This window comes from Diabrotica virgifera, chromosome 5, assembly GCF_917563875.1.
Source record: "Diabrotica virgifera virgifera chromosome 5, PGI_DIABVI_V3a".
NCBI classification, from domain to species: Eukaryota; Metazoa; Arthropoda; class Insecta; order Coleoptera; family Chrysomelidae; genus Diabrotica; species Diabrotica virgifera.
In genome coordinates, this window is record NC_065447.1 from 88,227,251 (window position 1) to 88,254,690 (window position 27,440).

The 27,440-nt window shown below is 32.9% G+C and overlaps 1 protein-coding gene across 2 annotated transcripts in view; it reads left to right on the top strand.

The window, feature by feature from the left end:
- LOC114326854 (transcription factor SOX-13) overlaps window positions 1-27,440 on the top strand; it is a 576,610-nt gene that overhangs the window by 203,027 nt on the left and 346,143 nt on the right. The window contains exons 1-2 of one of the 2 annotated variants that reach the window (XM_050651483.1): window positions 8,975-9,315; window positions 20,005-20,601. In XM_050651483.1, coding sequence (XP_050507440.1) covers window positions 20,009-20,601 — 593 coding nt within the window. In that variant the 5' untranslated portion in view covers window positions 8,975-9,315; window positions 20,005-20,008. Of the gene's footprint in view, window positions 1-8,974; window positions 9,316-20,004; window positions 20,602-27,440 lie in introns of those variants that run through there. The other variant, XM_028275310.2, reaches the window with a different exon arrangement.

A 27,440-nucleotide genomic window follows, 5' to 3' on the forward strand; every position in this document is an offset into this window, starting at 1 on the left:
ATCCCAGTGTTAAGTCCATTAAGCTTAGGACAAAAAGAGGGATTTAGTAGGAATGAATAGAATTGCTTGTAAGAATAAGGGTATTTATTATGGGAATGAACGGAGTTAATTGTAGGAATGAACGGAAATAATTGTAGAAATAAACGAAATTGATTGGACACAGTATACAGTATACGCTAGGAAAAATAACAGTTATTGACTCAACGAATAGTCACGAATAGTCTTTATAGTAGGTATCGACTAATTTGAATTGTCGGTCAATAAACGACGTTGTTGGTTCAATGAACAGTGTTCGTTATTCAATGAACACTTTTCATAATATCAATAAAGTGATATTATGGTATAAATAATCAATTCAACATTAATTCAATAAACGTAATACATTGGATCAACTAATGAAAATAATGAATTGATGAACATCGCTTTGTTCCAATAAAACCAAGAATTGGACAAATTTTAAGTACATATTGCTTTCGTTGTCTGAATTAACATTTTTATTAATATTACGTACCATTTTCGCTGAGTGAACTCTTAGCTGTAATTTCAAATCTCTGGTGCATAGCACTCTTCTCATTTTGTTAATATTTACTCTAGCCTTTTCTATTCTAATTTGAATTTTCTGGAAGTAATAGTTATTTGTGGAGTTGATTATTGTTCCAAGATATCAAATATTCAAGCATATTTTGATCTACTCGTTCGGCATTGGTTCATTATTAGTAGATTCTCGCTATTTCTTTGAGTTTTAGAATACGTATTCTCATCAATCTTTCCTTCTTGCTGTTCATTGTTATTGTTAGACAGTATTCTTGGCCATACACCGCTATTATGTTCACCAGTCTCTGAAGATCTTTAATATTTTCAGCTAATAATATACAATAATTTCGGTATTAGATACGGAGGATTAATTTCTATATTATGTTCTTAATTGTAGAAATCCTCCTCCCCATCTTCTTCAGTCTTTTATTATCCATGTAATAAGTTCGACACTATCTGCCAAATGTTTTCTGCGTTTCACTTGATGTGCAGTTGCACAAAATGAACCAATAAAATTTTGGGTCCCAGACACTGTTTGCTGTATTTTTAAATTTAATCATATAATGATGCGTTTCAAATCAAAATAATGGCTTCCAAAAATTATTCATGCCGACCTCACATGAATCCTTCTATTATTTTATTCACAAACCGTGATTGTGATACGAAAAGTTGTAAAATGATAATGTATGCTTGACCTCATTGATCCGTGATTGTTCTCGGGTAGCCATGGACGTAGTAGTAACAACATATAAAAGGCATTGAGATGATATATTTCATGTTGTCCTTATTACTAAATATTGCTGTTGTTTATTTCTACTTTAAGCAACCCTTATTAACCACAATAAAAACGGCCAAATTCGAAATAGTCCTGTCGCCAGGGAGGGTACAACAGCCTCCTTTATTCAGATGGACTTACCCAAGTTTTTTTTATGTATTTTGACCCGTAGAACACGAATTTTTTGGGTAACAGTTGATCCGGATGTCGGTAAGATTGTTATAAACAAAGAACTTGAGGAATTACATAACAGCGATTTCCCGAAAAACAAAACATTTTTTTGTATTGTTTGGGTCATTTGAAGCAAAAAATGTTCTGACAAGTTTTTCCGTAGGATAGGATGCATAGTTTTCGAGATAAACGCGGTTGAACTTTAAAAAAATCGAAAAATTGCAATTTACAAACCCGAATAACTTTTGATTAAAAAAAATAGCAATTCTACTTACCGCATTTGAAAGTTCAAATCAAATTATATAGGTTTTGTAGTATTTGCGTTGCTAAAAATTTATTTTTTTATTGTTAAACAAAGCTATAAACACATAGTGTTTGAGTGATGTTTTCAATGATCTCCCATTTAAAATCGAACGAGTAAGTAGAGCAGGTACAAGTGCAAGCGAGGCAATTTCTACGTAGCATGCCTTAAAACGCATGTATTGTCCACGGGAAACACTGTGTGTTTATAGCTTTGTTTAACAATAAAAAAATAAATCTTTAGCAATGCAAATAATCAAAACCGATATAATTTGACTTGAACTTTCAAATACGGTAAGCAGAATTGCCATTTTCTTTTTTAATCAAAAGATTCGGGTTCAAAAATTGCATTTTTCGATTTTTTTAAAGTTTAACCACGTTTATCTCGAAAACTATGCATCCTGCGAAAAAACTTGTAGGAACATTTTTTGCTTTGAATGACCCAAAAAATACAAAAAAATGTTTTGTTTCACGAGAAATCGCTGTTATGTAATTCCTCAAGTTCTTTGTTTATAAAAATCTTATCGACATCCGGATCAACTGTTACCAAAAAAATTCGTGATCTACGGGTCAAAATACATAAAAAAAGCTTGGGTAAATCCATCTGAATAAAGAAGGCCGTTGTACCCCTCCAGGCGACAGGACTAAAAACCTCGGTCACATCATGAGGAATAGTGAGATATATGGACTGCTGCTGCTAATCTACAGGAAAAAGTAGAAGGAAAACGCGCACCAACAAGGCGAAGGATTTCCTGGCTGAAAATCTACGTTCGTGATTTAACACAACAACCACAAATCTTTTCAGAGCAGCAGTGTAAAAAGTACAGATTGCCATGATGGTCGCCAACATCCGAAACGGATAGGCACTACAAGAAGAAGAAGACGCATCCTTTTTATGCTGAACAAATTCTTGTATTGTCATCATGTAGGTGTTCCATAATTGTTTAAAGTGCTCTTGCGCGTAAATGCGTGTGAGTATATTATATTGACATTTATAGTTTGTTTATAATATATGGTTTTCTTCATGTTCTGTTGCCCAAGTAATTTAATAGCCTAACGTCCGAATATTTTGATGAATATACACTCATCTTCTTCTTCTTCTTCTTCTTCTTCTGCAGCCTGTTTGCATCCACTCCTGGACAAAGTCCTCCCCATGACTTCCCCACTCTTCTCTGTTTTGTGCTATTTGGTACTATATTATATTGAAATTTATAGTTTGTTTATAATATATGGTTTTCTTCATGTTCTGTTGCCCAAGTAATTTAATAGCCTAACGTCCGAATATTTTGATGAATATACACTCATCTTATTCTTCTTCTTCTTCTTCTTCTTCTTCTTCTTCTTCTTCTTCTTCTTCTTCTTCTGCAGCCTGTTTGCATCCACTCCTGGACAAAGTCCTCCCTATGACTTCCCCACTCTTCTCTGTTTTGTGCTATTTGGTACTAGTTTCGTCCCATTTTTGCTTTGATGTCGTCTAGCCATCGTTTTTGTGGTTTTCATCTACTACGACTGTGCTCGCGTAGTCTCCAAACTACAATATTTCTCGTCCACCTTTCGATGTTTTGTCGTGCCACGTGTTCCAGTTCATTTGCGCAATTGTGCCAATTACATCTTCCACCTTAGTCCTTTTTCGCACTTCCTCATTTCGTATATGTTCCCTCAGAGATACTCCTAACATAGCTCTTTCGATCGCCCTCCGTGTCGTTCTCAATCTATTGGCTGATACCTCTGTAAGTGCCATAGTCTCCATTCCATAGGTCATAACTGGTAGAATACAACTGTTGAATACCGTTTTCTTTATATTTATTGGTATCCTTTTGTTTTTCAACGCATCACTGACTCTTCCTACTGCTGCCCAAGTCATCCAGATTCTTCTAGTTATTTCTGCCGTTTGATTCTGTTTGCCAAGCTTGATCGTGTGACCTAGGTATATACACTATTGTAACACTTTCTATCTCACTTCCATCTAAGTCGATTGTGATATCTTGATTTGTCATCACTTTTGTTTTATTTAAATAATGTTTACACTCATATAACTCCATTTTTAGGTAATCAACCTATTTAGACCTTGGACACACACTTTTATTTTATTACCTCCTTCATGAAACTTTTTTTATTCAGTTATTTATGTCGAGTGGGACAACTTTTCTATTTGGGAAAATTTTCGGAACAACTGGAGTAGGTACACTTAAAAATTTGTCGGAAAATATTACCAGTAAACTGTAAGTATTTCAACCAATCCTACATACAAATGAAATCATCATTTATGACTCCATAGTGCTGGCCGCAAAATTTCACATGCAAATTTTCTAAATTCGATCGCCAATCCCAAAAATTAAGCTAATGGTAGGGGAGCAAAGTATGCTAAATGTGCAGTCACTCGAGCGTTATGGGGACCTATTGGGTTGTGAAGAGTAGGTCCTAAAACCAAAAAAAGTTAAGTAAAGTTTTCCATTTAAGTGGGCGCTTGCCATTTTTAATTTAATTTTCCATTTCCAATAATCGTTTTTTCCGATTATAACGCCATCTATCCATAATTCGAAAAAATCTTTCGAGTAAAAGTTACTTATTTTTACGTAAGGAATCCAAATCTGCAATAAAAAATGGGGGCTCCTATTTAAGATTTTAAAGTAACCCCCCACCCCACCTCCGTGGGGGGTCGTGTTTAGTGCCATTCGGTAGATTTTTCAAAAGTAATGAATATGTGTATTTTACAGTTTTTCGATCTGATGTTCATTTCGCGAAATATCGCGGGATTCGTATTTAAAATATTAAATTTACCCCCCACCCCTCTCCGTGGGAAATCGTGTTTGATATCATTCGGTAGATTTTTAAAAAATATTGAGCACATATTTTTTAGTTTTTCGATCTGTCATTCATATCCCGAAATATTCGCTTTTTTCTTGTGAAATTTTGCGACTCGCTCATTTCCTTACGCCCAGCTCAAATCGTCAGATTTTTGAAATATACACTCTTTTGCATGTACTTAACTTACCTTATCTTAATCTGACAACTTCGAGTATTTTTAAGGATAGATTTTTTTTTTCGGGCCCCCCTTAACGAACTCCCCTGTGTTAAGAGCCAATATATAGTAGAGGTACATCTGCAGAGTACCAGGTTTCTCCCCATATGCTAATCTGACGCGCTCGAGTAACTGCAAAAATCCCCGCTTGGGCTCCCCTACCATAAGTGAATAGTTTCAAGCTTATCAATGATTCTGGGTATCTTCGAGATGCTGTATGTTGATTTTGGTGAATCCCCATATGATTTCAATTAAGTCTTAAGTCAGTTCAAGAATTCCCACCAGGTTATGATTTTCGTAAAAGAATTAAAATTATGCATCGTGTCTCAGTGGGAAACAAAGTTCACCATTTTGCATTTCTGTGATCTGTTCAGTAAGACGTCAAGTAACAACTCATGTTGCTTAGTTTCCCAGAAATTTGCTTAGATCCCATACAAATACCATTTCAGACATTCCTTACTGAATATGGTCAAATAACGTTAAAATGACCTTTGGCCGTTTCTAAAAGCCAGAAAACTATAGGTACATGAGCATTTTATCGGTGTGAATTTTTTTGCTTGTAATTGTTGAACGTTTATTATAGTGAGGTCAAGGGGACGATTCAGAAGCGATTCTACAATCATATCATTTACAAAACTGTTCATACTGGAAATACGAGTAACCGGATGCCTTTACTGGAGTAATTTTTAAATCACATAAAATCCTTTATAAAAGGTATATTTGTTAAAATCCCTATACAGGGCTACATCAAAGACAGAACTAGTTTTCGATCGGTTGCCCGATCATCATCAGTCATATGTTCATATCAGTCATCTTTGTCATATGTTCCGATGACGGATCAATTGTAAAGGGTTTTTACCCTGTTATTTTTACTTTGGTGGCTTGCATGTAGATTCTAAGATTGCACTGATGATGATCGGTCAACCGATCGAAAACTAGTTATGTCTTTGATGTAGCCCTGTATAGGGATTTTAACAAATATACCTTTTATAAAGGATTTTATGTTTTTGTAATGGTATACAGCCAACTACAGGAAATTTTTCCTCGTGGATTAATTTTTAAATGTAAATGAAGTAGCTTTCCATCCTCTTTCGCTACTGTTTCTTATCGGCTTTTTAAATATTGTCTGAGCATTTCCTGCCTTTTTAGTAGCTTTACCGTTTACCACGAATCTTAGCTAGAGTTGCACAAGTTTGACTTGAATGTTTGAACTTGACTTGAGTTTGACTTAATTTCAAGTCAAACTCAAGTCAGTCCTTCTGACAAATAATTCAAGTCAAGTCAAACTGGTCAATCGTACAGGTTTGAAAATTCAAACTGTTTGTCAAACTAGTTTGAAAGAGTTTGAAAAATAATTTATTTAGTACATATACTTTTTGTCGAGATTGACATGTTAGTTGCCAATTAAGATCAGAAAATTAATAATACAATGAGTGCCACATAAAAGTTTCTTAATACAGGAAGCGATTATAATCAAAATAGGGTCGTAAATTTTTTGAAAATGATTCCTGTATGCATAGAATTGCTTGCTGGCAAGTTTCGTTTTATCGATATAGGGCAGTCAATGAGGGTATGGGGCTCCGAATTCCATCCTACTATATCGATTTACGTGATATTTTCACAGTAAGTAGGGAATAGCCCAAGAAACAAAGTCTACCCTATGCCGATGTGTGCTTTTGTCTTAGGGGCGGTTCCCACCCCTTCTCGGGGTGGAAAATTGTTTGCTTAAATAACTACGGAAGTTGCTAGAGAACCTAATACTAAGCAAAAACTGTTCTATAATTTTTTTCGGAAACTCAATACTTTTTGAGTTATTCCTGGTTGAAAATTGGCCATTTTCATTGAAACATAACATCTTTTTAAACGGTTTTTTGCGAATACCTTAAAAACTATGCATCTAACTAAAAAAACTATATCAAACATTTTTGTAGATTATAAAATAACAAAGAGATTATTTTCTTTATGAATCTTCTAGTTATAACACAAAAAGAGATATGGTAAGTGAAAAAAACTTGTTTTCTTGGTGCATGCTCAAATCAGTGTATTTAACTTGAAATAACAGAGAAACGGTCGATTTTAGGTGTATAAGGGTTAAATATACTGCACAATTTTTTTCTTAAAATTCGTTAGTCATCAATTTTTTGCAGCATATCTCGCTTAGTTTGAATGTAATCGACATTTAATATTGCATATTTGAAAGGACTTTTCAAGCACAATAAAAGGCATTGGTAGCATTATATATCTAAAATCGACCGTTTCTCTGTTATTTCAAGTTGGATACACTGATTTGAGCATGCTCCAAAAAAACAAACTCTTTTTACCTACCATATCTCTTTTTGTGTTATAACTAGAAGATTGAAGAAGGAAAAAATCTCTTTGATTTTTTATGAGCTACAAAAATATTTTATATTTATATAATTTTTTTATTTAGATGCATTGTTTTTAAGGTATTCGCAAAAAAACCGTTTGAAAAGGTGTTATATTTCAATGAAAATGGCCAATTTTCAACCACGAATAACTCAAAATGTATTGAGTTTTCGAAAAAAAATTATAGAACAGTTTTTGCTTAGAATTAGGTTCTCTAGCAACTTCCGTAGTTGTTTAACCAAAAAATTTTCCACCCCCGAGAAGGGGTGGGAACCGCCCCCAAGACAAAAGCACACATCGGCATAGGGTAGACTTTGAATAAGGAGATATTTTCAGGCTATTCCTAAAATTTCATTAAAATCCATGCAGTAGGATAGAATTCGGAGGTAATAACCTGTTCTTGCTCTCATTGACTGCCCTAATATAACTTTTTTATATTTGAGTGTTACTAGATTAAAAGAAAGAATTCTTTGGATAGTTTTTTTATCATACCAAGTGTAATTTAATCTACTTTAACAAAAATTTATGAAGGAACAACAAAATATTATATTTTTGATAGAGTAGGTTTAATGAATTTTTTGCGACTTTGCAATGTCCTCTTAAAGAATTAGTTCATCATTTGTCATTTTATAACGCTGTTCTTTATTTTTACATAATACAAGTATGCACTTTTCAATTTTCATTGTTTTGAAATCACCTGCAGCAATATCAAATAAATCAGTATATTTATTTTCCTTAATTAATGCTTCGACTACAGATTTTTTTCTCTTAATTTTTGCAGTGGGAATACCTTCAAAATCGGAATCAATTTGATCTGGTACTTATTCGGAGCCGAAAAATATTCAGGTTCTGATATTATTTCACAAAGCACACACTTCAAAACGAACGTAATAAACAAGCCAAGCATATACTTGTTAATATGAACTACAAACTAATTTGCGGAGTAGCAGAGTACAGATGCAGACCTATCCAAATAAGTCAAAACAAAAGTCGGTACGCTCTCAATTAGAATTGGAAATAAACACGTTGCGTAATATGATATTCAAACTTCAAACTGTTTGAAGAAGTTTGATTTCAAGTCAAACCTAAAGATATCGAAATCAAGTCAAGTCAAACTTTTTTACAAAAAAAGTTTGGTTTTCAAGTCAAGTCAAATTTGTTGAATAAAATCAAACTAGTTTGACTTGATGCATCTCTAATCTTAGCCCCTGGAATGAGTTGAATTTCAGATCAAAATCCCTTTAAACAGTCAGATTCGTCTAATAGGCCACTCACCATAAGACGCCCGATATTCGTTTTAAAGCATTTGCTTGAAATAATTTCCAAACTTATACTAATTTTATAATTTAGCTTATATTGATCTTACGACGGGACGTGGACGGCACGGCTGTCGTACGGGGCACGTTCAAGAGTCGTGTGGTATGAAACACGCATAAATTAGCTATAACTTATATTAACGCTATAAATTAGCATTGGCTAATTTATAGTAAAACGGAACGGGGCGACAACGGGGACGTGCGCCGTCTATTGTTCTACGGCACGTGCACGTCCCGTCGTAAGATAAATCAGCTTAATCAGCCTTTGTATGCGTAAATAAAGAATGATGTTTTTTCCGGTTAGTATCAGTTTGTGTGATGAGAACTGTTGTTTGCAGCCCTAATTTCTGGACCACGGTATAAGCTTCAAATTATGAGTTATATTATGTCTACGCCTCTGGCAGTCCCATCCGCAACGAACTATTCGTATGTGTAACACTAAAACGAGCCTGCACTCTTGATCTTTAGATTTTGATATCAGTTCGTATTCAAATTCGAGAAATGTGATTACTCTTGGGACAGTTTCGTTAATTCTATTTGCATCTGCATATTTATTAACCGGAAATGGAAAATCGCGAAACTCTAAATAGATGTCGCAATGGTATATACTACATGCCGTATAGGTGCTGATGATTGTGGTTCGGTGGTTTTAAAGTGGATTTTCGATTAAGATTTCTAGTTAATTTCAATAAGGAAAAGGAAGAAACGTGGGTGCTAGACTTATAATTAATGTTATTTATTAGAAATGTGTTAGTTTTATAACAAAATTATGTTTTTTGGTTGTTTTAACTGATTATTAAAGAAAGTGGTTAGCGTGTAAGGTGTAACAGGTAAGGTTTATCAAAATAAAAATTGCCAATTCTATCAGTATTAATGAATTCATATTTTAATGATAATAACTACGTTCTAAAACTTATTTTTTTTAATAACTCAAATGGACTTTAGTCGATCGCTGAAGAATAATACGCATATTATATATTTTATCGTCAACCTTCAGTAAATCCATGCATTATCTAGTATCGTAAAGATTTTTAGAGGTAAACAAACACTGTGCGGCAGGTATGAGATTTACCTTCCGCCAAAATGTATATCAACCACCATGACTGAATTAATTAACTAATCGAATTTGAACAGTGTCTGTATATGGACAACTCGTGTGTGGGTGATCTCAATGTTTCGTATCATTGTAGGCTCCTTCTTCAGCCGCAGGGAAACCCTGTTGGTCACAGTAACTCACTTACACAACATACCCAGAGGCAAACAACTAATGGTCTACTAGGGAATTCACGCACAATACGTTTAATACTTAGAAAACGTGAATATAAATTAAATATTCGTCTTCCAGGTTTGGATCTTGTCGTTTTTACGTGAACCATATATGGATGCTTCTCGATGTTTTGCTACTTTTAAAAATATCATCAGGAGAAGCGGTAATACTATGACTTTACTGTAGAAATGTTTTTATTTCTACCAAGATCTTTTATTACCACTTCTCACTTATTATACTTCCATTAAGTTCAATACTAGGTCTATCAAACTCGTAATTTTCAATTTGCCTTTGCTCAGCAATGTACCAGTAGATATGTTACTCAAGCTAGATCTTGATTAATAATATGCATTGATATTGGTTTGATATTGTTAGTGTAGGAAACAGAGGTTGAACCTCGCGAAATGGACACAAGTCTGGTTTTATTTTTTTTCTGGTATATCAAGGGGTGCTTATTATAAGACTAGCTTTTTCTTAAAAAATTTCACCCCGCAACCCCCTTTTCATCCCTTTAAAGGGGGTAATTTGTGGTTTTTGCGAAAGGTAGCCCTTCCTGTACGTTTTGTAAAAAATTTACTTACTAGTAAAATAAAGAGGACCAAATTTCCTACTATTTATTTCCCGACAATATATGTCTATCACCCACCGTTTAGCGGGGGTGGCGCCCCAAAGTTGACAAGTTTTTAAAAAAGATGTATAAGTTTTGTTTCAAAAAAATGCATAGCTAATGAGAAAATCGTAAAAACATGCTCGCCAAGGGATATGGGTAGTTTCTGCAGTTTATTTTCAAGGATATGGGTAGTTTCCGCAGGGATATTGCAATAACCATATATATTTATGAAAAACACTGTTGATGGAGCATGCCCATATGGGTCAAAAAGCAAAAAAAAATTACACCCAGAGATTTACGATAATGGACGTTAGATGTTAACGTTACTGTGGCCCAAGCATAATAAATGAAGTAAAAAGCAAACGTGCATGTGTTTGCGGACATATATGAGTGTTTGTTTTTACCGGTATGGATGCATGCATATGTATTTGTCTGTGGTTTTAATTTATATTTTTTTAAATATTGGCTTCATCTCATAGCATCTTTTTACAACCAGACAATGTGCTACTATGGTTTTTATTGGTGTTCAACTTCTAACTATGGTTTTTATTTGTAGCATTTAGTTTACTTGCAACCGTTGACATGATGATGCTCTGCAAATTGTAGAGAGCGAAACCGGTTGTCGGAAGTTAAACAATAAATGATTGTGAGTAGGTACGTCTGTTTTTTACTTCATTCAAAATGAACTCGCATATGCAACCCATTCAGCATTGTTATAATAGTTTATAAATTTTATTTAAAAACTGGACCAGTGAAAAAGTTGAATACATTTGTGTATATAATAACATTACAAACTTTAACTATATAAACCTTGAGATAACTAACTTAAAAATACTGTTATAATTATGAATGGCCAGCTTGGAATCAATAAATTATCGCGTTTAATGTATCTATTATTTAATACTAGAAAACGTTTGTCAAATTAGCCTTATCTAATTGTTAAATAAATGTTGAAACAAGAGACAAGTGTTTTTCAAAGATGAAGCCATCGCTATTACTATGTTGTTATCAAAATGAAAAAAAAAATTAAATTCTACAATCGCATTTGTGGTATTTCCACAAATACGATCACTTTGTTGAATATTGTGAAACGATTTTGGAGTTAAAAATGTGTCTATAAATAACATAACCTTCCGGTTATTATTTATTTAAGATCTTGTTGTTCTACTACAGGTACTACGACAGTATCTACTATAACACCTGCACTCATTCTGGTTGTGTGATATCTATCCTAGCTCTCTCATTCTTCCCGATCTTAACCACATAACATATTCTTATGAAACTGTACCTTATTGCACCCCATTGAACGTTTTTAACATGTCAGTGTAATTCATTTAATTTCTGTCGACATTTCAGTTCAAGTATCATATACTATTCAGGTTAATTTCAGTCTTCAGTCACCAATAAATCACAACTTGAGGCTTTCACTGTTGCTTTTTCTTCTTCCACGTTTCCCTCTTAGTCACCTGAGATACATGTTACAGGTATCTTGATATCATTACTTCATAAGTTAATTAGGAACGGTGACCAGTTTTCTTGCAAAAACTCTGGAATCTTCATCCCAATTAAGGATAGAAATCGAGAAATCGTATAGAAGCTGTAGAAAGACATGTCTGGGTACATCTTTCTGACCAACTCTTTGACATGCTCAGACTTTCCAGATTTACTCCTTGATTGAATAAATAATGTGGTCAATAGTTGGTAGTTATCACTATATACTGTTGCATCTATATGAAGTACTTACTCGTATAATGTATATATGCACCGTATAAAGCTGTATATTCACCTTAGCAAGTGGTTTTGTATCGAAGAATGATTGGTTAGATGATCTTATTCGCAAAAATCTCCCTTTTTATACTTTTATCCTTACAAAACATATTTGCTCTTTTTGAGTACTTAAAAAAAAGTTAATGAACCCAAAGCATTATATCAATATGCCTTCCAAGAACTCAAGACATATTACAATAAACATAATAATATATCTAACAATAAAAAACTGAAAACGTTTGTTTTCTATACTTCCACAAAATTTATTATATCTAAGTGACTACAGCTGTTTACATTATAGATTAGATAATATAGAATTTGATATCCTAGATTCTAAAGTAAGAACTGAAGTAGATAATTTAATAGACAAAAAATTTAATACACAATGTAAAAAACTAAATAATCTAATTTGCAATAGTAAAAAACTCAATACTCATACAACAAATTTTTCAAATCATAGTTTTTTCAATAGATTTATAAACTTAACAGATACTAAATTCAATAATAGTGAAATAGAACTTTTAGAGAAAGGATTCAAACACAACTTGCCTCAACATAATAATCAAAAAAATTTAGAGTATTTAGGTGTAGAGTGTGAAGTAGCGTTAAACAAAACTGCCAAAAACATAGAAAAAAGCATCATTGCAAAATCTATTACTGATGTATGTAGTGAAACTAATAATTCCTGTTTCAAAGAAAACCAAATAGCCGTTTCAATTAAAAATAAATCAATAAAACATGACATAATATTTACAAAAGCAGACAAAGGTAACACTACTATTGCTATCGACAAACGAGACTATAATAACAAAACAATAGAATTTTTAACTAACCAAAACAGTATAAAACTAAACAAAGACCCCACAGAAAAATACCGAAAACAAATTAAACTAGCCATTGAAAATTCAAAATCAATACTAAATCCAACAGAACAGAAATACCTTAATATTATGAACCCACAACCTCCTAAATTATACTCTTTTATTAAACTACACAAACCTGACCACCCAATAAGACCTGTAGTTTCTTTTTATACAGCTCCGTCATACAAAATTTCAAAAAAACTGTCAGATATTATTACAGAATACACTAAATTTTCACCTAAATTCACCGTAAAAAATACACTAGAACTAGTTAATAAAATACAACATTTTCAATTGCCCAAAAACTCCAGACTAATTTCATTTGACGTAAAAAATCTTTTTCCTAGTGTTCCTCCTACAGAAACTTTTGTTTTAGTTAAGAATCTTTTAGACCATAATAGTACAAATCCGATCATTGCATCTGAAATTTTACACCTTCTTGAAATTTGCATAAATCAAGACTATTTTGAATTCAATAATCAAATATACACAAACAACAGTGCAGGACTTATTATGGGTAATCCTCTAAGCCCATTGCTATCAGATATATTTATGAACCAACTTGAAACAACAATTTCTAAACATCCCGTATTTAAACAGTTCTTATATTGGTGGAGATACGTGGATGATATACTAGTATGCTTTACAGGAACTAACAGACAACTTGACCAATTTCTATCATATATTAATTCACTTCATAATAATATTGAGTTTACAGTAGAAACAGAACAGAATAACTCTATAAACTTTCTAGATGTAACGATTTCCAGACTACACAACAAACATGAGTTCTCCATATATCATAAACCTACCCATACTGACACAACTATACACAATTCATCATCCCATCCTACACAACACAAATTAGCAGCCTACCATAGCATGATACATAGACTGACAGAAATTCCCATGACAAAAAATAACTTCGAAATAGAACTAAACATCATTAAACAAATAGCAGTAAACAACGGCTATAACGAACAAACAGTTAACAAAATTTTAAACCAAAAACTCCATAAGAAAGCCCTGAAATTAGTGTATCCACCACCACAGAAAGAACCCAGTACCTTCTGCTCTCTCACATATACTGGCAAGATAACAACAACAATAGCCAGATACATAAAAAAGAAAGGAATAACACCAGCTTTCAGAACTAACAACAACTTAAGCAAATATATTAAGAACAATAAAAGCCGAAAGAGAAAGCAACTACAGAGTGGTGTGTACAAACTAACTTGTGGTGACTGTCCGAAAACGTACATCGGTCAAACTGGCAGAACTTTTGACAAACGGATAGCAGAACACAAAAGGGCATTCAACAATAGAAAAACAGACACTTCTACATACGCACTTCACCTTCTAGATCATAATCATTCTTTCAATGAAGAGTTTAAAATTCTACATATTCAAAATAAAGGCCTTAAGCTATCTTTTTTAGAATCTATGGAAATTAATAAACTGAAAAATACAGATATAATTCTGAATGACCAACTCGAGACAAACAGCTCCCCACTCCTCAACCTCTTCAGTTGAAGATTAAAAAGGCAAACACATTGTAAACTATATTACTTGAGAAAGGCACTCCGCCGAAACAGCTGTAGTCACTTAGATATAATAAATTTTGTGGAAGTATAGAAAACAAACGTTTTCAGTTTTTTATTGTTAGATAAAATGAACTTCCATCAAGTAACGGTCGAATCCATCAATAATAATATATATACCGATATCTCTAAAACTATAGAAGGAGTGGGAGCAGCGTTTATGTTGAATGAAAAAAAAAATAAATAAACTCCCCAAATTAACTTCCATTTACACAGCCGAGTTAACCGCTCAACGCAATAAATTTTGTGGTAGAAAATAATATCAAAAACCCTGTCATTATTATGGATTTCTTAAGTTCTGTAACTGCCTTAACTTATATCCTCGTCATCCAAGTCTACTATGTACTTATTAAATCAGCATTAATCCAACTGCAAACTATGAACATAAATGTCATCTTTATATGGATTCCATTACATATCGGAATTGCTGGTAATGCATAAGTATATTCCTTGGAAAAACTAACAGTATCGAATCCGAGAGCTGTAGAAACCAGAAGCATTCCACATCTAGATGCAAAACTTATATTCAAAGCTAATCAATGCTTGGCAGACCAAGTGGAATCCATTCTCTCTCCTCTGAGAATAGGCCACACCGCCATCACCCATAAACATCTGCAGGAGAATGAATTAAAACAACAGTACTACGTAGTTTATCCACTAATAATTTTCCAACATAATCAGCAGTCATATTGATATCAAAGAGACCGGCTTTCGAATCAAGGTTGTCAGATATATTTCCTAAAATTCCCAAGTTTATATATTCTGAAAATTTTTTCTCTACTTTACTATTCAATTGTTATTCAATGGCACTGTTATAAAGATAATATAAAAATATTCTTAAAAAATATATAAATTAGTTAACTAGGTACTTAAAATTTCAATGGGCCTTCACTAATAAATTGAACCGACTTTGTATATATTATACTTTAAAGAAATTTTAGAGTATCGGCAACACTGTAGGCTGGACAAAATTAAGAAGCCAATTTTAAATTGACGTTGCCATGTTGATGATTTTAACGAGATATTAAAAATTTGCTTTAATGTTAAAACAAGTTTAAACATTGAAAGTATCAAATTTTAAGTAATAAAAAACCAAACTGTGATGGTCACATCCATTACTTATATATTTCATTTCAATTCAACAACAAAAGAACACTATTAGTTAGTTCTTCCCTACTCTGCCTATCGTTAAATTGGCATCGTATTTCGGCCATCGTTGGTGGCAACACAGCACAGCGGAACACCTGTTTCTCAACAAACAAATTTTGTCGTTGTCCATCTAACAGTGGCGGAGTTGTAACTGGAAGGTTAGGTTATATTTTGCTACTATATAAATAATAAATCGAATTAAAAAACAACGATTTGCACGTCCAATGTGAACTCGTTTCAAAAAAGAATATACTGGAATGACTGAGAATGCAATTGTTTCGGGAATTCAGGAATTAACAAAAATCGAGTATAAGACGATCTAAAAAATTGTTAAATTAGGAACTGTTACATATCATTCCTTAAAACGAAAGCGACGAAATAAAAAATTGGGTAGGGTTGACACCGCTGCAAAGGACGTTTATCAATGTTTATAAGACAGTTTATAACTTATTAGTTTATTACAAAGAAAATAGGTAGATATTCCATATTGTGAGGACGTTCCAATCTGAAAAAAAATATATGTAATTCGATTTATTTGCAAATTCCTGTTCAAAAATATCCCCTTAAACAAATCTGAAGGGCGTCGAGCAAATTTTTTGTTCAGAATTTGTTTAAACTTTAAAACATCGCCTTTTTTGCTCCAAAATAAAATTTTTTGGTCATTCTAAACAAGACAGGTATAGGTCTGGATCCCGCGTATGAAAAAAAAGTTGATTAATAGCAAGCTGAAAATTTGTTAATAGCTTAAGGGTGTCTAGTCGGACAAACTTTGATATATGGGCACACTGGAACAGGGGAAGTTTTAATTGTGGAACAGATTAAAAATTTGGAACGGTCAGACCACGAAAAGCGCACATGTATTTTGTCCGACAGAACAGACTTAAACTCTCCGAACAGAGATTAAACTCTCATGCAAAAATCAGACTGCTATTTATCACCAAATGGGCGTTTTAATGAGTGGAACATGTAGAATATGTCAAATGACAGGAATTATGACAGGTGATAAATAGCATTCTGATTTTTGCATTAGAGTTTAATCTCTGTTTGGAGAGTTTAAATCTGTTCTGTCGGACAAAATAAATGTGCCGTTTTCGTGGTCTGACCGTTCCAAATTTTTAACCTGTTCCATAATTAAAACTGCCCCTGTTCCAGTGTTCCCATATATCAAAGTTTATCCGACTAGACACCCTTAAGCTATTAACAAATTTTCAGCTTGCTATTAATCAACTTTTTTTTCATACGCGGGATCCAGACCTAGTACCTTGTCATTTTTCTCAAAAGTTGATAGTTTTCGTCTAACAAAAAACTCATATTTAAATTATTATTTTTGAAGTTGTCAAGAGCTTAAATTGAACACATTCATTTTCAAGATTTTGAATAGTAATCGGGTCTAACTTCAATTTAGACCGATATTCTTTAAATGTTAATTATGCGCGTCCATCCGATTTTATGCGGTATACTATTTCAAAAACATTTTATTTTTAGATTTTTTAGGCTATTCTAAACACAAAATATTTCTTTTCATTGTTCTGAGTTCATAAGAGATTTCTGAAATGGTATACTGCATAAAAATCGGATAGACGCGCATAATTACCAATTAAAAAACAACGGTCTAAATTAAAGTTAGGCCCGATTTCTCTTTAGAATCTTGAAAATGAATGTTTAAAATTCAATTTAAGCACACGATAACCTCAAAAACTATAACTTACATATGAGTTTTCAAGCCTCGAAAATGCGTATTTTTTGCATTTTTCAGATTTTAAATCGCTTACAACTCGAAAACTATTAACATCTTAGAAAATTACAAGAAACCTTTTTTGTTTAGAATGACACACAAAATAAACAAAAAAATGTTTTTCAGAACAAAGCAAAATAAGAGATTTTTGAATTTGAAATAGTATACGGCATAAAAATCGGATGGACGCGCATAATTAACAATTAAAAACAACGGTCTAAATCGAAGTTAGACCCGATTACTGTTCAGAATCTTCAAAATGAATAGGTATTTAAACTTCAATTTAAGCTCTTGACAACCTCAAAGACAATAATTTTAATATGAGTTTTAAACCTCCAAAATGCGTATTTTCGCATTTTTCAGATATTAAATCGCCTATAACTCGAAAACTATTAACTTTTGAGAAAAATGACAAAGTACCTTTCTTATTTCGAGTCACCCAAAAACCTAAAAAAATATTTTTTGGAGCACAAAAGGTGATATTTTGAATTTGTTTAAAAAATTGTTTAAACAATTTCTGCCCAAAAATTGAGAGATTTTCCTGAATATAATTATGCAAAAATTAATAAAAATTATATGATTTTTCTTGAAATATGCATGTGATGAACTGATCCTTTTTCTTAATTTCCACGCCAATGGTCGGCATCGGCATCAAAGAATCTCAAAAGCCGACAGTTGGCAAACTGACTTTGGAAAAAGAATATGTGATATTGTGCTCAGAGTTCGCCATGTTTTACTGAAGTGTTCTCTCTATTGCATGAAGAGACTTCAATATAAACTACAAGACACCTTTCAAGCAACATTAAGTGACTGACATTAAATTGTGACCGCGATTAAATTCAGAATTATAGTGTTCTGCAATTTTGAAAATGTTTGGTCGTGAAATTGTGTACTATGTTTGGCTCAACTTATATTAAGTGAAGTAAGGAACTGATATAAACAATTTATCTTCGTACTTATAGTCTATAAATGAACGAAATTAATTGTAAAACTTTAAATTGTACTGTGACAATGACCCTTTGAGGTTGAGGCATAAAGAAGTAAATAAAAAAAAGTTAACGAAAGTTAAGTCATACGTTCATACGAGTCATACATTGTATGATGAAGAATATTATTAGATACATCTAACAGGATGAGAAATCTGGGAGGGTCTGTCGGCCGTTTTTAGTGAGGACCTATTCATTCATGAATAACAAATATAAAATACATATTGGTATCTAAACCCTTTATTTTTTAAGATTCTTCATGTATCACCATTTTTATTGGCAGATTAATAAGTACCGCACAAAAATGTTGTCCACCTACCTCTACCAAAAGTATACATATCCTGGCCTCATTGTGGGGAGCAAAGTCGTACTTTTCCTGCGTAGGGAGACAAAGTACCTACTTTTACTCCCTAGGGAGTAAAAGTAAAAGTGACGTCATGGTATGTCATCGATGAAATAACCTATTGACGCATTTTATTGTATTCTATTTTCTATTACGTAAGCATCTATACATTTTAACGTTTATTTATAGAACACCCTGTATTTTGCAGAATGATAAAAAACATAAATTGTTATTTTTATTTAACAATGTTTACATTAATAATTTGATTTTTATTTGACAGTTGACAGTTATACTGTGCCTACTTGTTAATAATTTTAGTTCTCTAATAAATTTTGTTAGTTACATAAATAAATTATTTAAAAATGAAAAAATGACATGTTATTTGAGGGAGGTGGAAAAATCATATGTATAACATGGGCGTAAAGTGCCTTTTCCTCCGCTACGCGTCGGGCAGTAAACTTCATTCTCGGGAGGAAAAGTAGCACTTTGCTCCCTTGTTATTCAAATAACTATTTTCTATGGATGCTATACAATGTGAAACTTCTCTCACTACTTACATACATTCAAAACGAACAATTTCTCAGGCTGTGAGAAAAGTCGGCCATTGCAGTGAGAAATATTTTTTCTCACGGGTTCCATACGTAAAATCGCGGTTTCCATGGTAACATGCACAATACAAACAAAAATATTTTTGTCAAATAAAATGTGTCAAATCAAAACTTGCCAAAAATTGCCTTTCAAAACTGTTCAAATATAACTGTTAACTATAATTTTAAATAAATAAAAGTATATAAATATTAAGAATATTAAATACCTACAAATGTGTATAATATTTATTTTATTTCCATTTTGGCATATAATCTACATAAAAGCACCTAAATTATTTAATTTTGAAGTTTTAACTCTTGACAAAAACGCATCCATAGAAAAAGTACAGTGTACAACACGTGAGAAAACGACATATTTCTCTCTCGCTTGATTTGCGGCACTCGCCTCGTACCTCGGCTCGTGTCAACAAACTTCTGCGCTCGTGAGAAATATGTCTTTTTTCTCTCTTGTTGTCCAATATACTATTGTTTTAACTTTATCCTGTCCTAATACCATTCACTACATTCTGGATTGATATTTGTTTCTAAAATTTGTTGTTGCAAGAGCTCTTGAAGAAAATATGATGATTTACATTTATTTTTATTTTCAGAAACATGTCCTCAAAACGAAAGTCACCACCTACAAAACTACACGAAGGCACCAACTCAACAGACCCCACGACACCAGGAATTCAACACACCGGCAGCGGCAGCGAAGGAGGAGGTCTCACCGATCTGGACGAGACGAGCAGCAATAACCTAAGTGATATCTGCGAGGAAGACAACAATACTATGGTCCACAACTCCAACGCGTTTTACAAACTATCGGAACCGTCTTCGCCGGGCAGTGTCTCTCCCAGTGAAGGAGAGGACCTCGAGGAGGACCGCATGCCTCCCAATAAGTCGGCCAGAATGGGCGAACCTCACATCTTCGTTTCTAGTAGTATTCAGGCGTTATCCTTACACACGGATCACGAAAGACGACGGAACTCTTCGGAGTGTAGTAGTCCCAGTGCTGATATAAAAACGAACAGTTATAACAATAATAATAATAACAATAGTTTAGTTAATAATAACAGTTCCTCGCATCCGCTGAAACGGACTATGGATGATGTTCTTAAGAGGCTTACGTCGAAGATAAATCATAGTACGATACGGGAAGAAAAAAGGCCTACTCCGTGTTCGACGCCAAATTCTGTGAACAATTCGTAAGTTTTTTTTATCAAGTTTTTTTTGCATAATGAAAACAAATGGGAGAAAATATTGCTCCTTCAAAAACTTTGTTTTAAAGTTACTACATTTGCATTACACTTTGTTTACCGTTTGACGTTATTTCATTGTTAATTTTCAGTGAAGGTAGGGCGGGGTAGAAAGATCCGATTTCACTATAGACTAAGAGCCGCTATAAGGTAACTGCACGATATTACGGCCTAGTACACAATTGCGGTCCATTACATTTAAAGTCGTAAAATAAGATATATTTTGAAAAGGCGGAATACTCACACACTGTATTCAAATCTATGATGCTTTTGAAAGCAGTAATTAAAATTCCCGCCATTTTTCATGCGGCTGCTGGCACCTTCACTTGTCATGAATACCCAGTATGCACAGAATCGTTGAATAAGCACCACGTGTTATTGTTTTTGTTTAACGAGTGATCCCAATCATCATAGAGTTCTCAATAGAAGTTGGTAAGATTTTATAAGAAATATCTATATTTCCAATAACCAATATGCATTTATTTATTTCGTTTTAATTCTTTCGTAAGATAATTTTTAATATTTTATTAAAAAATTACATTTTAATGACGCACGCAATTATGTTCTCATTCTGTATGTCATGTACGCTATTCCGTTCTACGGACGGAATTAAGGAATAAAAGGTTCAACTGTTATTACTTGTTTGTAACGATTTATTAACCGAATGGGTCAACATTTTGTTTATAGTGGAACATTGAAACCTAAAAGTTTGCTTGAGATAATTACGTACTAATATTCTGTCAACCACCTTCTTATTATTTGAATTCTAAACTGTGTTATATCTCAAAAATTAACCGAAGTCATACCATGAATTCGATTTTTCAGTGGGCATTTTTATTTGTTTATTTGAGGAAATAGTAATTATTTCTGGGCCTTACTTCTTACTGATATTATTACTTTTAATTTCGTTACGTGTAATTAATATTTTCTTGAAAAAATGTCTTTTTAATGACGCACGCAATTATGTTCGCATTTTATATCTCATGTACATTATTCCGTCTTATGGACGGAATTACGGATGGGAAGGGTTAAATATTATTATTATTTTTTTATTCATAATCACTTCAACGGGTAAGATTATTACTTTTTAGTGCTACTAAAACCTGTAACGGTTCGATTGAGATATTTACGTGCCAGTATTTGACCAGTCTGTTTGTTGTTATTTGAATTTTATAATGGTATTTGTCCAACTATTCCTTAATAGAGTTATGCTGTATAGTAATCTTTTTATGAGTATTTGTTTTGGTTTAATTAAGAAACGTACTTAATCAATTTTGTTAGTTTTTTTAAACGGCATTTCAAAACACATTACTGATTTCATTGGTTTTATTTTAAATTAACTGGGACTGTATTAAATTAGATAAATACATTTAATTTAAATAGCACGGTTATAGGTTCACAGAATATTAAATGACCATAAAAACGTCCTTTAGACCATAATTTGAAATGGCAATGTAGCTTTTGTCCATTATTACATTTATACGCAGCTAAACTATATCAAGCAGTATGTATGATTATATTCTTACTATACCTACTTGAGTCTTATATATGTAATTTTTTTCAGATAAAATGCCATCAAAAAGGTACACCCCGGAATTATTAAACGAAGCCCTGGAATCTATCCAAAGTAAAACAATGTCTGCGTATAAAGCTTCGAAATTATACAATATACCTAAACAGACATTATTAGATAAGATACACAGAAAATACACAAAACAATCATTTGCTGGAGCCCCAACTATTCTAACAACTGAAGAAAATCTTATAGTAAAATGGGTACATCATTTAACAGACATTGGCTTTCCGGTTACTAAAGATCAGTTATTATATTCAGTCTCAAAACTGGTCAAAGAGCTAAATCGTCCACACAAATTTAAAAATGGTTTACCAGGCAGACATTGGTATGAGGGATTTTTAAAAAGGAATTCAACTATTACTAAAAGAGTCTCTCAAACCCTTACCACAGCGAGGGTTGGTGCCAATGAAGAGAAGATCAGAGCTTGGTTTCAAAAAATTTACAGTTACTTGGAAGATAATAATTTGGTCGAAATTCTCGAAGACCCTTCCAGAATTTTTAACTGCGATGAGTCAGCATTTTTTCTATGTCCCAAAGGTCAAGGTGTTTTAGTACGAAAAGGTACTCGGACCATGTATTCCATGTCTGGAAATGATGAAAAGGAACGTTTGACTCTTTCCCTGGGCTCTTCTGCTGATGGTAAATTAATGCCCATTTTCGTTTTGTTTCCGTACAAGAGGATTCCACAAAATATATTATCAAAATATCCCTCCACATGGGCACTAGGTAGATCGGATAGTGGCTGGATGACGTGCCAAACATTCTATGAATACGTCACAAATGTTTTTTATCCATACTTATTGAAACAAAATATTAAAAGACCAGTTATACTATTCATGGATGGACACTCTTCCCACCTGTCGCTACCTCTAAGTGAATTTTGTAGAGACAATGACATTGTTTTGATTGCCTTGTTGCCTAACTCTACACATATATTGCAACCCATGGATGTGGCAGTTTTTCACAGCCTCAAAAATGCGTGGAGGAAAAAAGTCCATGACTGGCGAATGCAAAATAATGGTCGACGTTTAAAACGTTGCGAATTTGGTCCACTGTTAGAAGACTGCATTTTAGTTTCTTTAAAACCTGAAACTATACAACATGGATTTCGTGCTTGTGGATTATTTCCTTTCAATCCGGATGCCGTAAATTATAGCAAGCTCATAAAATCTTCGAGTTCTAATAGCACTACTAATGTCAACACTCCATCTATCAACTTCCCGATACAATCCTCCCCAGGAACTTCAACCACCGAGAATTCGCACCAAATAGTCAAATACTTAGAGGAGTGGGCAGGTAGTGAGAAAATACGTGAATTTAAAAAATGCAATGGGGATTGGATAGGAGATGTAAAGGATACAAATTTGTATCTTTTTTGGAAAACAGTCAACAGCAGTGTAACGACAAGTGAAAATACAAACGATAATAATTTTGATTTGGGCAACTCAACGCTGGAAGCAAACTTTGTGGATAACCTGTCTGACATTAATGTGTATTGGTCTGCCGTCAACGATGAGAATTTTATACAGTTTGACGTACAAAAGGATGGCTTTTTGGAATATTCTTCCCAGGTTAATAATTTAACAACAAATATTGATTCAACACCAGACTCACAACAACAATCGGTGACACTATCTGATAACCTACTAATACCTGAAGATCTTACAAGACGTACCCATTCAACACCACAAAAAACTGAAATTACACTTAGTAAGAATAACTGCGACATGGAAGAAGGAATAATACCTGAAAATATTACCAGCGAAAGACATTTCACACCAGAAAAAACTAAAACCACACTTAGTAAGAATAACTGCGACATAGAAGAAGGAGTAATACCTGAAAATATTACAAGCGAAAGACATTTTACACCAGAAAAAACTAAAACCATACTTAGTAAGAATAACTGCGACATGGAAGAACGAGTAATGCCTGAAAATATTACAAGCGAAAGACATTTCACATCAGAAAAAACTAAAACCACACTTAGTAAGAATAACTGCGACATGGAGGAAGGAGTCATACCTGAAAATATTACAAGCGAAAGACATTTTACACCAGAAAAAACTAAAACCATACTTTGTAAGAATAACTGCGACATGGAAGAACAAGTAATACCTGAAAATATTACAAGCGAAAGACATTTCACACCAGAAAAAACTAAAACCACACTTAGTAAGAATAACTGCGACATGGAGGAAGGAGTCATACCTGAAAATATTACAAGCGAAAGACATTTCACACCAGAAAAAAGTGAAACTATAGCAGTTCAGTCCTATCAACAAACAATTAGGACACAAAATGATTCTAAGTCAGAATTTTCTACACCGTTTAAAAATGCATTCTATTGGCCAGAAACTGCCTCTACTAGCCAAAATAAAAAAACGGTCAAGAGAAAAATAACTCCAGCAGTAGCGACGTGTTCAGAATACATAGAGTACCAAAGACGTGTAGAACAAGAAAAGAAAAGTAAACTGGAAAAAGCAGCATTGAGGAAGATGGAGAAAGAAAACCGACTAATAAATGAAAATAAAAAGAAAACTAAAAGCGCAAAACAAAAGAAACTGTCCAATAATGGAAAAAGAAAAAAAGAACAAGAAGTAGGAGAAAAGAATTTATCCGATCAAGAAAATAAAGATGATAACCGCGAAACAAAAAATCACACACTCCAACCTCTTCCTAAGGCAATCCAGATAGGAGATTACGTAGTGATTTCATACGAAGGTGAAAGGTTTCCAGGAATTGTAAAGGCAGTTATAAACAAAAATCCAAAACAATACGAGGTCAAAACAATGACATATAGTGGAACCAATTGGCGCTGGCCTGATAAGGACGATATACTAATTTACAACTCTGAGGATGTCTTGAAGAAAATAAAATGTCCTATACCAGTCAACAAAAGGGGTATATTTTCTGTTCCGGACTTTAATGATGCCGATAATTAGTTTCTATTGTGGATTTCCAAACTGTTTAATTTTAATTTTTTTTTGTGTGTACTTAATACATAATTACATTTTGTAAGTAATATTTTTTAAACTTATTTCAGTAACATCCTTGTGACTAATTTCAACTAACAAGGTATATCCCATTTTCTTATTATTACGTCTTTTACTTGTATTTTCTAGTGCTATTATTCCTAGTACACAAGTTTATTTGACCACCTAACCGTAGGCCGGAAATAGGTACCAACTAGAACGGAATTACTCTAGTCCTCGAAATTATAGCACGTAATTAAAGACATTGGAGTGGTAATTAAAAATATTAAATTTGATATGAAATGTAGGTTACTCTATATAAAAAAATACCGCACTCAAAATATAAAAGTTCTATTTTTGAGTTAAAATTATACGACATACAAATATACTTATTTTAACAATTAGAATTTTGTCTCAAAGGTAGAAAAGTCTTAATAGGCCGGAATATGGTACAATTACCTTAGGTGAAATTTCTTAATCATTTTAGGCACGACGGGACCCTATAACTTAAATAGTAGAACCTAAAAGAAAACGTTTGAGCACTATGCCATCACTTTTCAGTGGCACATGCGTCTACAGTGGCGCATCAAACTTTCCTCTTATGGACGGGATACATAAATTAAAAAATACCGTCCCCCATTACCAGAATTTAATTTTTTTCATTTTTTTAAGTTCTATGTGATTAAGACATAAGATTCATCGTAATATTAACCCACCACCCCCTTCTCCCTGCCCCCACCATCAAAAACTTTATTTTTCGATTTTATTTTTTTTTTTGGTGGGATGCAATCAATTTTAAAATTTCAAAAAATTCACACGCATAGTTAAGGCTTTTATTAAACATGTCTATTTTTATAGACCTGTAGGTTGAGTGTACATAACCTCAAAAAATTTAAAAAAATTTTTTTTGGAAAAAAGTATATAACTTTTTTTTGGGGATAGCTGCAGATCTAATTTTTACTTAGTCTTGTGTATTTTATCAAACACTATATTTATAATTTTTTTCAGATTTTTGTGTAACGCTGATCACCTTCAAAAATTCAAAAAACTGTTTTTTAAGGGGGTTTTGGGGGGTTTGAACGTGTTTTTCTGATTTTTAAATATTCTAAAGGACTCAGTTACTTCAAGTTATATATAACCTATAAAAACAAAATTGATTTGATATATTATGAAGTTTGTAAAATAGGGAAAATCCCCCAAAACCCCCAAAAAACAGTTTTTCGGATTTTTGAAGGTGGGGAGCCTTACGGAAAAATATGAAAAAAATTAAAAATATAGTGTTTGATAAAACACATAGGATTAAGAAAAAATTAGACCTGCAGCTATTCCTCAAAAAAAGTTATACGCTTTTTTGAAAAAAAAATTTCTTTTAATTTTTTGAGGTTATGTGCACTCTACCTATGGGTCTATAAAAAATAGGCATGTTTTATAAAAGCCTCAGATATGCATGTGGATTTTTTTAAATTTTAAAATTGATTGGATCCCACCAAAAAAAAAATAGAAACGAAAAATGAAGTTTTTGACGGTGGGGGCAGGGGGAAGGGGGTGGTGGGTTAAAATTACGCTGAATTCTATGTGTTAATCACATAGAACTTAAAAAAAAAATAAAAAAAATTAATTCTGTTGGTAAGTTCTGTTAACTTTTAATTTATTTATCCCGTCCATAAGTGGAAAGTTTGATGCGCCACTGTCGACGCATGTGCCACTGAAAAGTGACGGCACAGTGTTCAAACATTTTCTTTTAGGTTCTACTATTTAAGTTATAGGGTCCCATCGTGCCTAAAATGATTAAGAAATTTCACCTATAGCGGCTCTTAGTCTACTATTTTGAATTACACTGTGAAAACTGTGCTCACTATATTGAAATTACACACACTTATCGATAAATTATAATCATGATAGAAATGTGTAATTTTAAAATCTTTCGAGACCTTTTCTGGTGTTCCTTTTTGTCCCATATTAGGGGTAATAAGGAACAGCCAGGAAGCAAAATGGGCCGATATTTAATTTAAATTTCAAAATACTTTTAGGTTATTACTAAATAATACCAATATTCGATAATGAACTTGAAAAGTTTATTTTTAATACAAAAGCAAAAAGTCGAAACTGCTGTAATTACGTATTAACAATAAAAAATATAAAAAAACATTTTTAAGAAACGGTTTTCTTTAGTTACGAGTGACTAAAATTAAAAATATTATAAAAAATCAACTAAAAACAAAAAATAACAAAAAATC